This window comes from Cydia amplana, chromosome 1 (assembly GCF_948474715.1).
Source record: "Cydia amplana chromosome 1, ilCydAmpl1.1, whole genome shotgun sequence".
Taxonomy (NCBI): domain Eukaryota; kingdom Metazoa; phylum Arthropoda; class Insecta; order Lepidoptera; family Tortricidae; genus Cydia; species Cydia amplana.
Window position 1 is genome coordinate 17,468,906 of NC_086069.1, and position 14,377 is coordinate 17,483,282.

General features: G+C 34.2%; 2 protein-coding genes across 2 annotated transcripts in view; both read right to left on the bottom strand.

Annotated features, from left to right (window-relative positions):
• LOC134648429 (uncharacterized) overlaps positions 1-10,930 on the bottom strand; it is a 132,915-nt gene extending 121,985 nt beyond the window's left edge. Inside the window, exons 1-2 of the mRNA XM_063502984.1 lie at positions 10,372-10,930; positions 9,668-10,301 (exon numbers count right to left, since the gene is read on the bottom strand). Of these exons, the coding sequence (XP_063359054.1) occupies positions 9,688-10,301; positions 10,372-10,909 (1,152 nt within the window). The 5' untranslated portion in view covers positions 10,910-10,930 and the 3' untranslated portion in view covers positions 9,668-9,687. The remainder of the gene's footprint in view (positions 1-9,667; positions 10,302-10,371) is intronic.
• LOC134648333 (uncharacterized) lies at positions 148-7,945 on the bottom strand. The gene is made up of 6 exons (XM_063502881.1): positions 7,607-7,945; positions 7,211-7,402; positions 6,851-6,976; positions 5,356-6,306; positions 2,143-4,974; positions 148-392 (listed from the first exon to the last, which is right to left on the bottom strand). Exons 1-6 carry the CDS (start codon positions 7,920-7,922, stop codon positions 163-165), a joined length of 4,647 nt encoding a protein of 1,548 aa, XP_063358951.1. The 5' UTR covers positions 7,923-7,945; the 3' UTR covers positions 148-162.
• Positions 10,931-14,377: the final 3,447 nt, after the last annotated feature.

Sequence of the window (14,377 nt, forward strand, 5' to 3'; positions counted from 1 at the left end):
AGCCCAATGACAGACCGATATCATCGTAAAATCACGTTATAATAGTAGGTATTGTACTGTATGGCATTGCAATAACATATTGATACTTTGAACAAGCTTTTGTATAGGTAAACGTAAGTATAAAACATATTATACATACTACTCCAGGTAACCATAATTTCGCTAAATTCTCTTGCATCCACATCTTTTAACAACGGGAATCAGTCTCAAAGACTTTGTCCGTTTAGTATTTCGCATTCTCATTTGAAGTATTTCTTGTTTTGATGCTAGCGTATTTACTTCTTGTGTTAGGTCTTTGATGGCAGCGTGCAGAGGAATTAATTCGCTTTCATATATCAAAGCTAAATTTTTGTTGAGACAGTCTTTGTGTTTTTTTGCGCGATCAACAACGTCTGAAATGGTGTGGAATTATTAGGAATGACTATTGAGCTGCGAAAAGTATTTATTTACCCACTTACAAAAACATCGCAGTGATAAAATTATGAGTAATGAAAAACTAGGTATTTTATTTTAATTTATGATAAGGTATTAAAGATACAGTAGCAATCCAAAGTATTTTTGATATAGATATAAATATCACTTAACTTACGACGGGAAATATTAATATATAAAATATATACATATACATAAAGGGCTAAACATACTTAATTACAATAATCTAAAGCATGCCTCTTCTACTCGAAAGTAAAAAAGTTTTCCTTAAAAGTTGTTACAGACAAAATTAATGGTTGTGCAAAAGTAAACAATGTACTTTTTCTCCGGTACTTAATGACACTTTTAATTGCTATGTATTGTTGATTGTTAATAGTAACTATACTTATATAGGGTATTGCGTTTAGTATGGATCAAACGAAGGCCAATAATGTAATATATGACCTCCCGGTAATATAAGTAGGTACGTTCAGTGAAAAGTAATGGTTCCAGCGAAAGCAACGAAATTTGGCTTCAGGCATCGGAACAGTTTTCAGTCAAGTACATATATGTAGTAAGTAGATTCTGATCCCTTGAACAAAATTATGTTAGTTCGACTTGATTTGCATTTGATTATTTCAAGAGGTATCTCTTGAAATAATCAAGAGGTATCTCTTGAAATAATCAAATTACAAAAGCAAAATGAACACGGTTCAGTAAGAACATTTTATACAGGTCAAATCTACCCAACAAAAAGGGTTTCACCACTTTCACCTCTTAATGAGAGATAATAAGCTAGAAACTCGTATACTTACCTACACACACCGGTCTACAATATGATGCGCTAGAAGTTATCTTAAAAGTCGTACAGGCCAATTCGAGTTTTAGTTATTAGATCTTAGATCAGAGGGCCTACCGCGAACCACGTTCGACGTATTGCCTCTCTGTCGCTCTTGTAAATTCGCCCGTAAGTGTGACAGGGAGGCAACACGTCGAACGTGGTTCGCGGTAGGCCCTCAGTTTCCAATACGAAACTAATCTGTCAGTGACAAAAGTGGCGTTATTCGTTGAAGAAATGCCACTTTGTAACTGACAGATCAGTATCATATCTATTGGAAACAGATTTAATACCTAAAACTCGAATTGGCCTGATTGAAAATGACGTTGATTTAAACTTTCACGATTTTTACACATTATTAAATTATACAACGGGACTTAATCGCGTATCTAAGTTTTAAGATTTACCTCCGACGTTTCGAGGACGGCGTTGTCCCCGTGGTCTCGGAGAAGACTCAGTCAGTCTTCAGCAGTCTTCTCCGAGACCACGGGGACCACGCCGTCCTCGAAACGTCGGAGGTAAATCTTAAAACTTAGATACGCGATAAGTCCCGTTGTATAATTTAATAATGTGAAAATGACGTGTCTGTGTTGGAAGTTATTCTAGATAAAACTGTAGAGTAGGTATTTAATTTGCGACAAGTTTTGTCCAAAACATTTTTCCATACGTTCAACCGTCTATATGTAACAGGGCGAAAAGCGCGCAGGCCACTCCTACCACTAGGTCAGCCAAACATACTATAAAACCCGTGAATCTCGATAAATAGTACCTTCTATAAAGAAGTTATCGTTAAATATTTATATATTATGATTCATTTGATCCGTACTGAAAGCGACACCGTGTTTATCTGACATTATATAAACTAAATAAGATATAACAATATACATATTTACGTTTTTCACGATGAGTTGGCAATCCGATAATACTGTTCCTTTTCTCCACTCTTACGTCTTTGTCCAAAATGTTCAAAGAGATATCATTTTCGTTGTCCACAGGTATTCTTATTTCATTTCCATGTCGTATTAATGTTTTTACTATAGTAACTGTGCCGTCATCAGGCTTTTGTTTGTCAGTAAGTGGGATTTGTGTTTGAACAACCCTTTGTTTGTTGTCGTTGATATAACTATAAAACGACATATCTACATAAAGTGGACTTGTACCTTTTCTGGAAAAAGATGATTCTGTCGCAACAATATTGGATTCTTGTAGCTCTTGTGATTTGGTTAGATTGGGTTGTTGAACTTGTTGATAATGTGTGGTCTGCCCGTAAGGACTAATAGGTTTTGCTCTAATATTATCCTTGTTCAACCCGATTAAATCATGTTTGGAGGCCGGTATTTGAGACGATTGGTATTCACTAGGTTTGTCAATCATATTAGTTGTGTTTAACTGATCTACATCTGTAGTTGTATTTAACTGAGCGTTGTCCTTATCAATGGAATTAGACTGACTTATTTTTAGTATAGTTTTGAATGTTCCCGGGTTCGTTTCCTTGTGCATGTCGTAATCAATGTCTTTTAATGTTGATACGGAACTCTTGATAAAGTTATTTATTAGTGCAATATAACTGCCGTCCTTTGCTTTATGAGGAAGATTACTGCCAACAGCGATTTCTGACACCATGCTATTAGGTTCTGATTCTTTAGAGATACTTGTAAATTCATTGTCAATCGTCTCGTAATCACGATAAGCTTCAATATCTAGTTTTGTAAAATCCTCACGTCTTCCAGTAGCTTCAGTTAAATATTGTCTTTTTACGTTAATACCCTCTTCTCCTTCTCTGTCTTCTGAAATATTGCTTAAAACCTCACTTAATAAGCCTGAATATCCACCAGAGGGTAAGCTACTTCTTGTTACAATTTCTTTATTATCTACTAGTCCGTAATTATTGTATTCCACGAATTCTTGGGTCTCAAAAAGTTCATTTTCAAAGTTTGACAATTCTGGTACGTTTTGAGTAAGATTTGTTTGCTTTGGTTCTTCATTACTGTGTGTATTTAAAATCTTATTCTTATCATATATTTGTCCAAATCTTGTATGGCTCCCGTCATCAGTAGTATGATTTTGCACATTTTCTTCATTTTCTGATGTTATTATTGGTACGAAATTTGTAGTTGTGTCATCACGTTTTACCTTTTCCAGCTTTTCATAATCGAAATCCATCTGCTTTTTTTTATCACTTAAATTTTGAACAAGTTCAGGTACAAACACGTGCGTTTCATTGCCATTCGAGAGCCTTGCAGAGTCAACGGGAAAATATTTACCATTCTCAGTATGTAAATTATTTGTTAGAAGTTTCTGAGATGCATCCATATCATCGCTATTAAGTTTATTCCCATTTTTCAATTTGATGTCTTTCATACCCATTAGTTCGGGTTGCTCGAGGTTTTTAGTAAATGATGCAGAATTATCATCAAAATTAATTTCGGGATAGAAATCTCTTGCATTTTCTGATAAATTTTCCATAGTTGGATCGGCAAAGAATTTGCTATCGGTCATCATTTTTGAACGCAAATTATCCGTGTTATTTTTTGGTACAGATATGTTAGAGTCAGTATTCAATATCTTTTCCGATTCTCTTTTGGATAAAAATACATTTGTTTCTTGATTTATAGCTGATTTATCACTAACAGAATCTTTTGCATGCAAATTTTGTATATTATCGGGTATAGTTTTTTGTAATGAATCTTTCACGGACTCGCTGGGTCTTTCCATATCATTTGTTCCTATGTCTAAAGATTTTGCGTTTTCACTGATTAGATAGAAGTCCTGTATATGTTCTGGTTTATGTAACAATTCCATCTCCTTGTTATTTAAATTCTTGTTTTCACTTTCTATTTTGAGCGGGCTTTGGACAGTTTCAACAATGTGTGTATCTATATCACTAACATATGGTGGTAAACGGTTACGTAATGAATCAGTATTTATTTCGTTTTCGGTTGATGTAGTATTGGGTTTAGTTTGATTACTAGTTTGGTTCATATTAGTGAAATTTTCTGAGTGTGTATGTGATAAACTTCCATCAACATCAGTATAGAATACACTTTCCAATTCTTTCGTGCGTGAATCTATCTCTGTTGCTTTATTATCATCACTGACTTTTGAATGTAAATCTTTTACTGTTCCTGGCTGGATGATTTTTGGGGTTGAAGTTACCTCACCTTCAAGTTTTTTGTTATTTATATCTATAATAACTGTGTTATTTTTAGTAAAATTCGGAGTAGTTTTAAAATGAATGTCTGTTATGTTTTCTGGTATTGCTTCAATCTCTTCGCTTTTTTGTATTGAGGTATCAGATGCAATAACCGTAAATGTATTACGTTTAAGTGGAGCTGTTTTATTAATATCATCGTAATCCATATCCAAGTCACGTTTCGCCGATAACGTTTTTTTCTGAAGAATTGTGCTAGTTCTTCTTTTTTCTGATTCTGGGTCTGACTTAATATAATCATCTTTCGAAATATTTTCGCCAACTATGATATTATTTGTACTTGTAAAGTTCATGCGCTCAGCTAATAACTCTTGTTTTTCTTCGTGATCTAACGTGTTTTCTGGGTTACGAGTTTCCACGTTATTTGAAAGTTCTTGCTTAAAATCTATACTATGTCCGGAAGATACATCAAATTCATTATTTTCACTACTTGAAATACTTTGCGGTGATACATTTTTTGGTTCATTTTCATGATTCTCAAGTTTTTGTTCGGTAGACTTTATGAGAAAGTCTTCTGAACACATTTTAGATATTGAAGCTTTGTTTTTGTCAGTCACCGAACTATCTGTACCGGTGTTTAGTTTATCATTAAATTGCAATGATTGTTTTTTAGATAAAGCCAATGTAGCTGCAGCTAAAACAGGTATTGTTGCTTCGGCAACTCGGGAAATTATAGAGATATCATCATTATTATTACTATTAAAATTCAATTTGCTATCGGCTTTTATAGGACTATGTGTAATTGGAAATTTAGAATTATCTGTTTTAAGCGTTGATTGTTTTGTCAAATTTATATCTAGCACGTCTTTTTTTGCATCGAGACTGTCTGCGGTTTGTGTACCAGTAATGTAACCAACTTCTGACTGAAATAATGTATCTTTTAACGGATCTTTACTTCCTATATCAGCTTTTTCGACTATTGGCTTATCATCATTGGGTTTTGTCTTCACATTTTCTTTACCAATATTTACTTCGGGGTTTCTAGTTTTTTCATAATATAATTTCTGATTGTCGATTGGTGATACTATTTGTTGTGATACAAGATGCTCATTTTCATTCTTGTTACGATTACTTTCAGTGGACCTTAGATATTTTGATGCAGGTTCTTTATCAAGAGAATTTTGACAATTGTCAACTTTTTTGGAATTCGTGGCAACATATGGTGGAATATCCACAATACTCGTGTTTTCTTGTTCAGTTCCCACAATGTCGCATTGTTTACTATAGTAATTTTTAAAAGCAGCATCATCAGAATTATTAGATTTCATTTGCTCTCTCTGTACATCTTTTGAAGGTGTCACATACTGAGGAATATAAACATGTTCCATACTTTTTATTTTATCTATCTTATCATGGGCTGTACTTTTTTTACTGCTTTTTTCAATTGTGACAGACGAAAGCCTCCTACTATACCTACGTTGTTCCTCTTTATATCTCATAACATCTTTTGGAGGTACGAAATATGATACTGGATAATCATAACTTTGCTTTTGTGCTTCATCATCATTGCTTTTTATAGATAGTTTTTTATGCGGAATTTGATCATATAGCGTTTCATTAGAAGACACATCAGTAGGATATGTTATAATAGAATGTGAATATTTTGCCTCCAGTGAGTTTTGTCTCGGAGTTGTTGCATAAATATCCATAAGTTTTTTCGAATCATCTTCTTCATTTATTGTTTTCTTATCTAGTGTTTTATGTCGTTCTTCTGAAGATTTGTTACTGAGTATTTGTTTTTCGTCCTTGGTGGATTGCGGTGTCAATTCTAGTTTCACTGGTTGATGCGTTGTTGAAACAGTGTAGGGGTATTTATCTTCACTAAAAGGTGGGTCGAGGCATCCACCTAGAGCAAAATATGGGTATATTCCTACTTTTATTCATTTATTTGACTTCCGTTTTAACCCTTATCCAGGCATAGTACATATATTGACCACATATACGAGTACTCAATAGGGAAGTATCCTCTACCTATTTAAAATAAATTATTTCACACTGTGCACGAAATAAAGCACCAGATAATTATTAGAAAAACATTGATAGCAGTTATTTTTAAACCCAATTTCTATTTAATAAACAGGGTAGAAATATAAAAGTCAGTGAGTTGACCGTGACGTCACTATACTCGTTTCATATAAATTCCATATTAGCAAATCGTTTTGATAGTTCTAAAAAAGAAGCCGATTTGATTAGTAGGAAAGTAGCCTATTCGTAACTCAGCACTGCCATTTAAGGTTCCACTTAGATAACACTTTCACAGTAAATGTATCGTATTGAAGTGAATTATAATTTATAAATAATGTAACAATTTTGAATAACAAATTTAGTTTTTTATAAAACTTGAGAGATTGTTGCCGCCTGAAAAGGGTTGAAAAAAATGTGATTGTTACCTTGTTCACAAGCATCTTTATTATCGTCAAGCTTATTACATTCGACTTGTAGGTTTTCTTGACGATCTGCTTTTGCGAGGCTATAAGCATAATTAGGTTCATCAAAGGGTGGATCAAGGCATCCTCCTGGAATAAAAGGTAGAAGAACTTAAAAGTCCCTAAGCAACCTTAGACAATTTGTCTCTCTACGACCTTTGGAGGCTCTGTAAGTTAAATCATATCGTTAAACTTGTACGTTCCATAAATAAGTAAAGTCATGCATGTTTAATTATCTAAGTCATATTATAATTTATTATTATGTTATGGACGTCTTTTGTACGTTGGTACATAAGTACCTATGTGAAAATATAATTAATTTACCTGGTTTGCATTTGCCAAAAAATCTTTTTTGAGTGTGAGGAACTGTTTTTATAGAGCTGAGAACTGGCGACACCTTCTTTCTAAGGATGCCGCTGGTCGATTTGCTGCAACGGCCACTTTCCACGGCATTTTGTTCGGAAGAACTCGGTAAATATGGTCCTTCATCATCGCTATATGTTCCTAGGCAGTTTCCTAAATAAATATTAAATAGAAAATTATACTAAGTAATTAATTATTTACACCTGTTTAGTATTTACTACATGTAAATTAGAAAATCATGGCAAATATTTCTACCTAACGCTACGCCTCATACCTAAGAATAATCAATTTATGCAATTATTATGCTTTAAGGAGGATAATTAAAAACAAAACAAAAAGTGAGTCATGTTTTCTTACCAATGTTAAACAGTTTTAAACCATTGTGACGTTTTGGCCCTTTTTCTGATTCATCATCCAAATAAACGTTGAATGACAGAATGGTCTGATCGCTAGAAGTAAGTCTGAGTTTTTCGGGTGCGGTAATGCCAATTCTTGGAACAGGTATCACACCTTTTTGGATCAGTCTCGGTTCATCTTTGTTCCTCACTCTCACTTTAACATTGAGTGGGGTGCCGTTGGTAGTAGTCCACGTTAACACATTATCTTGGTTTACAGCCTCTATTTCAAACGCCAGACTTTTAACTAATTCGCGTAGAATTAGGTCTTCATCCATTTTTTTTTGTCAATGAGTCTGATATTACCTACATAAATTTCTGCTAAAAATCAAATTTTTATAAGCACACTTATTTATTGCCGACTTTACTTAATCCATCTCCTAGCTCAATAATTAGATTGTTTGTCAGATTGATTGATCAGCTCAAATGGTTGTACCTATTGTCATCTAACTATATTAGTCAGTTACTTGCAAAGTTTCAGATCGGCACGACTGAAGTAAGTTACAATGGTATTTATAGTAGTTTGTGTTACAAGGGATCAAAATTATATATTTCCATCAAGGGCGTAGGTACATTGAATCCTGAATGAAGCGATGGATTCTACAATAGAATGCCGAACTTAGTGAGGGATTCTAAAGTAGAATCCTGAGCGTAATGAGGGATTCAAGTGTTAACGCCCAAGACGAAATAATTTTGATACCGTGTGACACATACTGCTTTTCACATCAACTATGAGGAAAATAAAAAAATCTTAGTGTTGACACAAATAATGTGCAAAAAAAATTAAAAATAGTGTGCTAGAACAGAAATGTGTTACTTTGATCCCACCTAGCAGGGAGGAAAAGTACCACTTTGATCCCTCCTAGCAGGGAAGAATAAGCTCTTTTCCGAATAGGTGGTGCGAAAAAGATATTGTTACACTATTAGTTTGTTACTTAGTTACAAGTTACAATTGAAGTTAGTACCTAAAAGAGTTTAGTCGGACTAAGCTAAGTTGGCAGCGATTTTGATAGCCCAGATGGTGCAAGTGTTATTTTAAACGTCAAACTGTTACGAAATGATGTCGTTTACTTAACACTTGTACCGACTGGGCCATCAAAATCGCTGCCAACTTAGCTTGGTCTGACTGAAGTGTGTTCAAAATAGTTATTTGTGACACAAGTGTAGAACTGTAAAAAGTGAATAAATCAGAATGAGGTTTTACAATAACTAGAACGAGATTATTCTTGTTCTAGTTATTGTAAAACCTCATTCTGATTCTGAGTTTTTTTAGCACCTGTAATGGCTGGAATTATTTACAGGTGCTAAAAAAACTAGCATTAGCTACTGAATCTGTAGGTAGGTATAAAAGGTAAGTAGGTAGGTAGGTTTTTTCTAATTTTGTCTGTATTTCTCTCGTTGGGAGCATTCTCTGAAATTTTATCAATTAACGATTCATGATTCTAGAGTCAGACCGAGAAAAGTCTGCGGCGATTTTGATAGCCCACGCAGTGCAAGTGTCATTTTAAACGTCAAACTTCTATGAATTTATGACGTGTAAATAACACTTGCACTGCGTGGGCTATCAAAATCGCTGCAGACTTTTCTTGGTCTAACTCTACAGTCTTTTGAATTGAAAATCGTCCATCTATCATAAGTATCATAAGTATCTATGTGGTCTATGTGGATCACGTTTGTTTCTTCCTGAAGCTATTTTTAATTTTTGTACACGTGCTTTTCAGATATAGGTGATATAGGTAGTATTGGGTAATATTTAAAGGTGGGAGCGGAGTAGGTATATTTATGGAGAAGGCATACCTTACTGTGAGTGTTTTTACCGTTCCATCAAAGTTTGTTCCTCGAACAGTCAGCAGCAGAAGTTGCTAAGCGGGCGAGGTGTTCATTGACACGCTCTTATTCTCTTAACAATAAAGTCGCGTCAAAATAATTTTGAACACCTGGCCCGCTTGACAACTTCTGCTGCTTACTGTACTTTGAAACCCGTAGCCATAAAATAAAATAAAAGAAATGCGCTGTATTTCACATTTTATTTGACAATCAATTTTAACCATCAAAGACAATTGTATAAAAAACACGATTAGATTTAGGGCGATTTTGACAAGTAAATTTTTCGATTTGATGATATTTTTTTGTGCCTAATAATAAAGATTTTTTTAGTTGGTTATCTACATTTAGTGACATGTATTTCGAAACTATGTCATTTAACATATGTTTTAAGGGTAACATCTCTGATTCAATTAATTTCTGGAACTCCGCTATTCGCACTTCAGGTGTATTCCTATATGGTTCTATTGGTTTATACTCATTTAAAGGCATATAAGTTGTGTCCATATTTGGTTTTATTATTTGTGATCTATAATTATAGAGAACAACGTCTTTGAAACAACGTCTATTATTGTCTTTATCAATATAATTTCGAATGCGAATATTTCCATTTTGTTCTGCCATAAACATGTCATTTGTGTTAATAGAACAAATAGGTGTGAGACTTAATTTACGCATCTCATTAATGTTACACTTCTTAGAAATCTCATTAATTGAGAAATTTATATTTTTATTTCTAGTTTTTTGGTTGCCCTTTTCAGGTATACCGTTTGCCATGTCCACAATATTTTGCATAGAATTGACTTGAATATCAATGTCACGGGATACTGAAAAAAACATATTATAAAAAAAATATATCGTTAACTAATTCTAAAAAAAATACGATAACTTGTTGTTAATTACCACAATACTCTTTGCCAGTGTCGTCTGTGCTGTTTGTGGTATAATATTTATTCAAATTTCTGTTTTTGCTACTAGTGAGAGTAAATTCGCCTCTCTTCTCGTAAGTCTGAGTACTTGCTGTATTTTTTTCTTCTGGAGTGGAATTGAGTTTATTATGTTGTGGTACAGCCATGTTCCATCCATGGGAACTTGGTAGTTTATTAAACAATACAGTTTCACTTGAAAATGGTTTGATGTCTCCAGTTTCATCAATATAACTGGTAGCAGGTGCGTGGAAAATGTCTACACAAGAATGATAAATCTGGTTAAGTTCAAAACCCGTATGCTTTGTATCACATTTTATACACTTCTTGAGAATTATTTTATAAGTAATAGGAATAGCGTATTCATATAAGCTATTTTCTTGTCTCTGTAGCATCTTATCAAAGTTTTGTAAACAGGTCACTTCGGGTACAATTTCGAGGCAACATTTGGAGTCATTCTCACGTAGCTTTTTGATCAGTGATGTAAATTTAATTTTTAAGCACGCAGTCTCCATTTTAATAATAACCTCTGAACAAAAAAAATATATCAGAAAAAATGGTGTTGACCGTGAGGAAAAACAAGTCGCATTTGATGATAGGCACTGGAAGTAAGACTTGATCTGGGGTTCTTTTAGAATAAACTGTTATGTTAGAATTCGCATTGAGTACCTATTAGATATGCTCTCTGGCAACCCGGCTTATGTTATGCATTATCTGCGGCTATGTTGTAATCCTAAACCAACAATTGAGACTTAAACAAGAATATTTATTGCCATGTGAAGTTGATACTTTAAGTTTGAGAAAATGTTTTAAAGTGGATATCAATTTACTTAGCAATTACATTATTTTGTCATATAATGTAATGGACCCTATAATGGACGTGGAACCGGTAATGGGACATAAAACCACAAATCCTCTAAAATAAGTATGTAAAAGTAGTTTATAAACACTGGCAATATTTTACCATAAATAAGAGTCATAGAGCTGTTTAAGTTTGACTTTTTATTAATTTCGGTTACTTTTTAAGAAATTGGCGCCAACCCAAAAGTTGTCGTGTCACTGGAAAAAATAACCAGTAAGAATTCTTAACAACTTCGCTAAGAGAGGTGAGTTCATATATTAAATTGTAATTAATTATTACTTGGTGTAAACTAGAATGTGTTTTGTTAATTGTATTTACCATGAGATAAGGTATACAACACATTATGTTGTGACTCTAGAGATGTATAAAAAATAGTGGTATTTTGCCCAATCCCATTATAGGAGCTGTAAAACTGCATACCTCCTATGATGGGATAATTTACATAATGATGCTTGCTTGCCATGGCGTAATTTCATGTTTAAACAATACAGAAGTATAATGTAATTACTCGTACGAACTATGTCAGGTCTCCTCGGACTTCGGATAAATTAATATCGTTTTTACAAAATTTTATTTAACTTGCCCTGTTAGTTTGTATACAGGGTGGATTTTCTTTTTGGGTCAGTGAGGGCAGCTACCAGATCCCGTACTGCGACGAGAAAACGGTCTTAGAAAACCTTCCCTTGATTTCAAATTAATGAAGATTGGCTTTTACAGATTTTGGAAAAAACATACAGGGTGCGAGAAAAAGGTAATTATTGACAATCTTTTTTTTGATGCCAATCGATTCCATTCCTATTGAGGATCAAAAGCTTGTATGGAACTAAAAAAAAAATTCCGGCTAGAAAAGCCACAAATCGAGGAAAACTTTTCCCATACAATTTGTATGAAAATCAAAACTTTTATTTTTCACATGCTATTTTTCTATGCCAATTGATTCTATTCTTATCTAGTATCAATAGTTTATTTGGGGTCAACTTACGATAATGTACTAAAAAGCCACAAATTAATAAAAACTTTTTCCATACATTTACTGTGGAGAAAAAGTGAAATTTAATTTTGACCCCAAAAAAACTATTGATTATTCGATCCACGATATCACGGCCCGTGTACTGTGGTATCAAATCATCGCTCGTCTCATTTACTAAAAGTAAGCTGAATGGATAATTTTGATGCAGGTCCCCAATATAAGTAATTATCATTAACCTTTTCACCACAATTTTCTTGACATAAAGTCAGTACATTAAGTGCCCCACTCGCCACGAATTCATTTATCAAGTCGTGGTTTTGGTCAGGTTTGTTTGTTTAAGTGCAGTTTTTGCCATGGCTTTGATGACACTATTACTTCATTGACGTGGCGAAAAGGTTAAGAAGGTTTTTCAAAGAGATTTGGACAAAAAATCAGAATCATCAGGTATATCAGTATCACAAACGTAAATGTCTACCTTAATAGGTAGCTAAAGTGTCATTCAATAGAACTTGCTAACAATGTAAACAAAAGTTACTAGTAAATTGACATTTAGTGTCAATTTTAGTATGGCGGTTTGTTTACATAGTTAGCAAGTTCTATTGAATGACATTTTACCTAAATACATTAATGGCTCCTCTACACGATGAGCCAGCGCCGGCCACTCCAAGGGACGCAGCCATGCGGTAGAATGAGATAGCAATATCACTTGCTCCCTCTAACGCATAAATGCGTCCCTTGGAGTGGCCGGCGCTGGCCCATCGTGTAGAGGAGCCATAAGATCGAATAATCCGTGACTTTTTATTGATGATCTTTTTTATGTAGGGTCTTGTTTTCTTACCTGTTTTACTGTTATAAAGCTGATCTATCGCATTGATCTCATAATTTTGATCTTAACTGGAATTTTGGAACTAAAAATTAGTAAAACATATTTTATTAGTCAATCCATGACAGCCAATACGTAGTTGATAGGTATTTTTTTATGATTACGGTTGACATTTTTACACTAGTGACAACCAGTATTAAATAAGTTAAAAGAGGTTTGCTGTGGCCCTCGTGATGAAATGATTGTATTTGATTGTATTAAGTTTAGGTAAAATACCTAATAATATTTAAATGATGATTGAGAAATGTGGATCACACAATGAAGGAACCAATTTATACCTAAAACGGGACCAATACCATTGATGGTTCCTTTCTTACCAATAAATACCTAAAATGGGATTCAGAAAGACATTGTCACATAATCACATTACTTACTTTGATCGCAGTGGTAGGATTAGAGGAATACATCTGAAATAAACAAATTCAGTATCTTTCAAGGGAAAATCAAATCATGTCGTATGTTTTTATTTCCAAACTCTACCTACACAATAGTTACATTTCCACAAATTTCAATAGTAAATTAACAGAAACGATATGCGTTATTGCTCCTATTTTATGACTAGCTTTTGTCAACATATTACTCGTATTTAAAACTAGCTATACATTTTTTAATTACATTTTACAATAAGTCATTGGTATAAAATGGCGCACTAGACTTGAATCAAATAATCACAGTTGACTTATAACCTTAAGAACTTAACTTATGGCTCACAGTGGCGTAACTAGGGGGGGCTGGGGGGGGGGGGCACGTGCCCCGGGCGCCAAGATGACAAAAAAAATAATATATATAGTCTCTGAAAGTACTATGTACTTTCTCTCTCTCTCGCCCTAAGATCGGTATTGCAGTGGCGTAACTAGGGGGGGGGGGGCTGGGGGGGGCACGTGCCCGGGCGCCGTCCAAGGGGGGGCGCCAAAATGGGCAAAAGACCTCCCATAGAAAATGGACCAGCCAAAAAGTAGGAAACAGAAAAAAAATTTTTCGCGACTTAGGGGTTGGTCTCATAGTAAAAATTGCTCAGTATAATCCCAAAACCTCCCTGGCAACGGAAATGCAGTTATTTTTTTGCCACCCTGTATACAGGGTGGTCCAAACCTTGACGTCCAAAACATTTTTTTAGAATCCTCGTCGTTGGTTATCAGAATATACCCCATGTATGTTAGCCGATTTTTCGTAGTTTTCGAGTTTAACTTTTAACTTTTGTTAAGAAATTCCGGGGTGAAGCTTTGCGTTGCTTTTATGCCTTCTAATAATTGTTCGTGGTCCTTCTA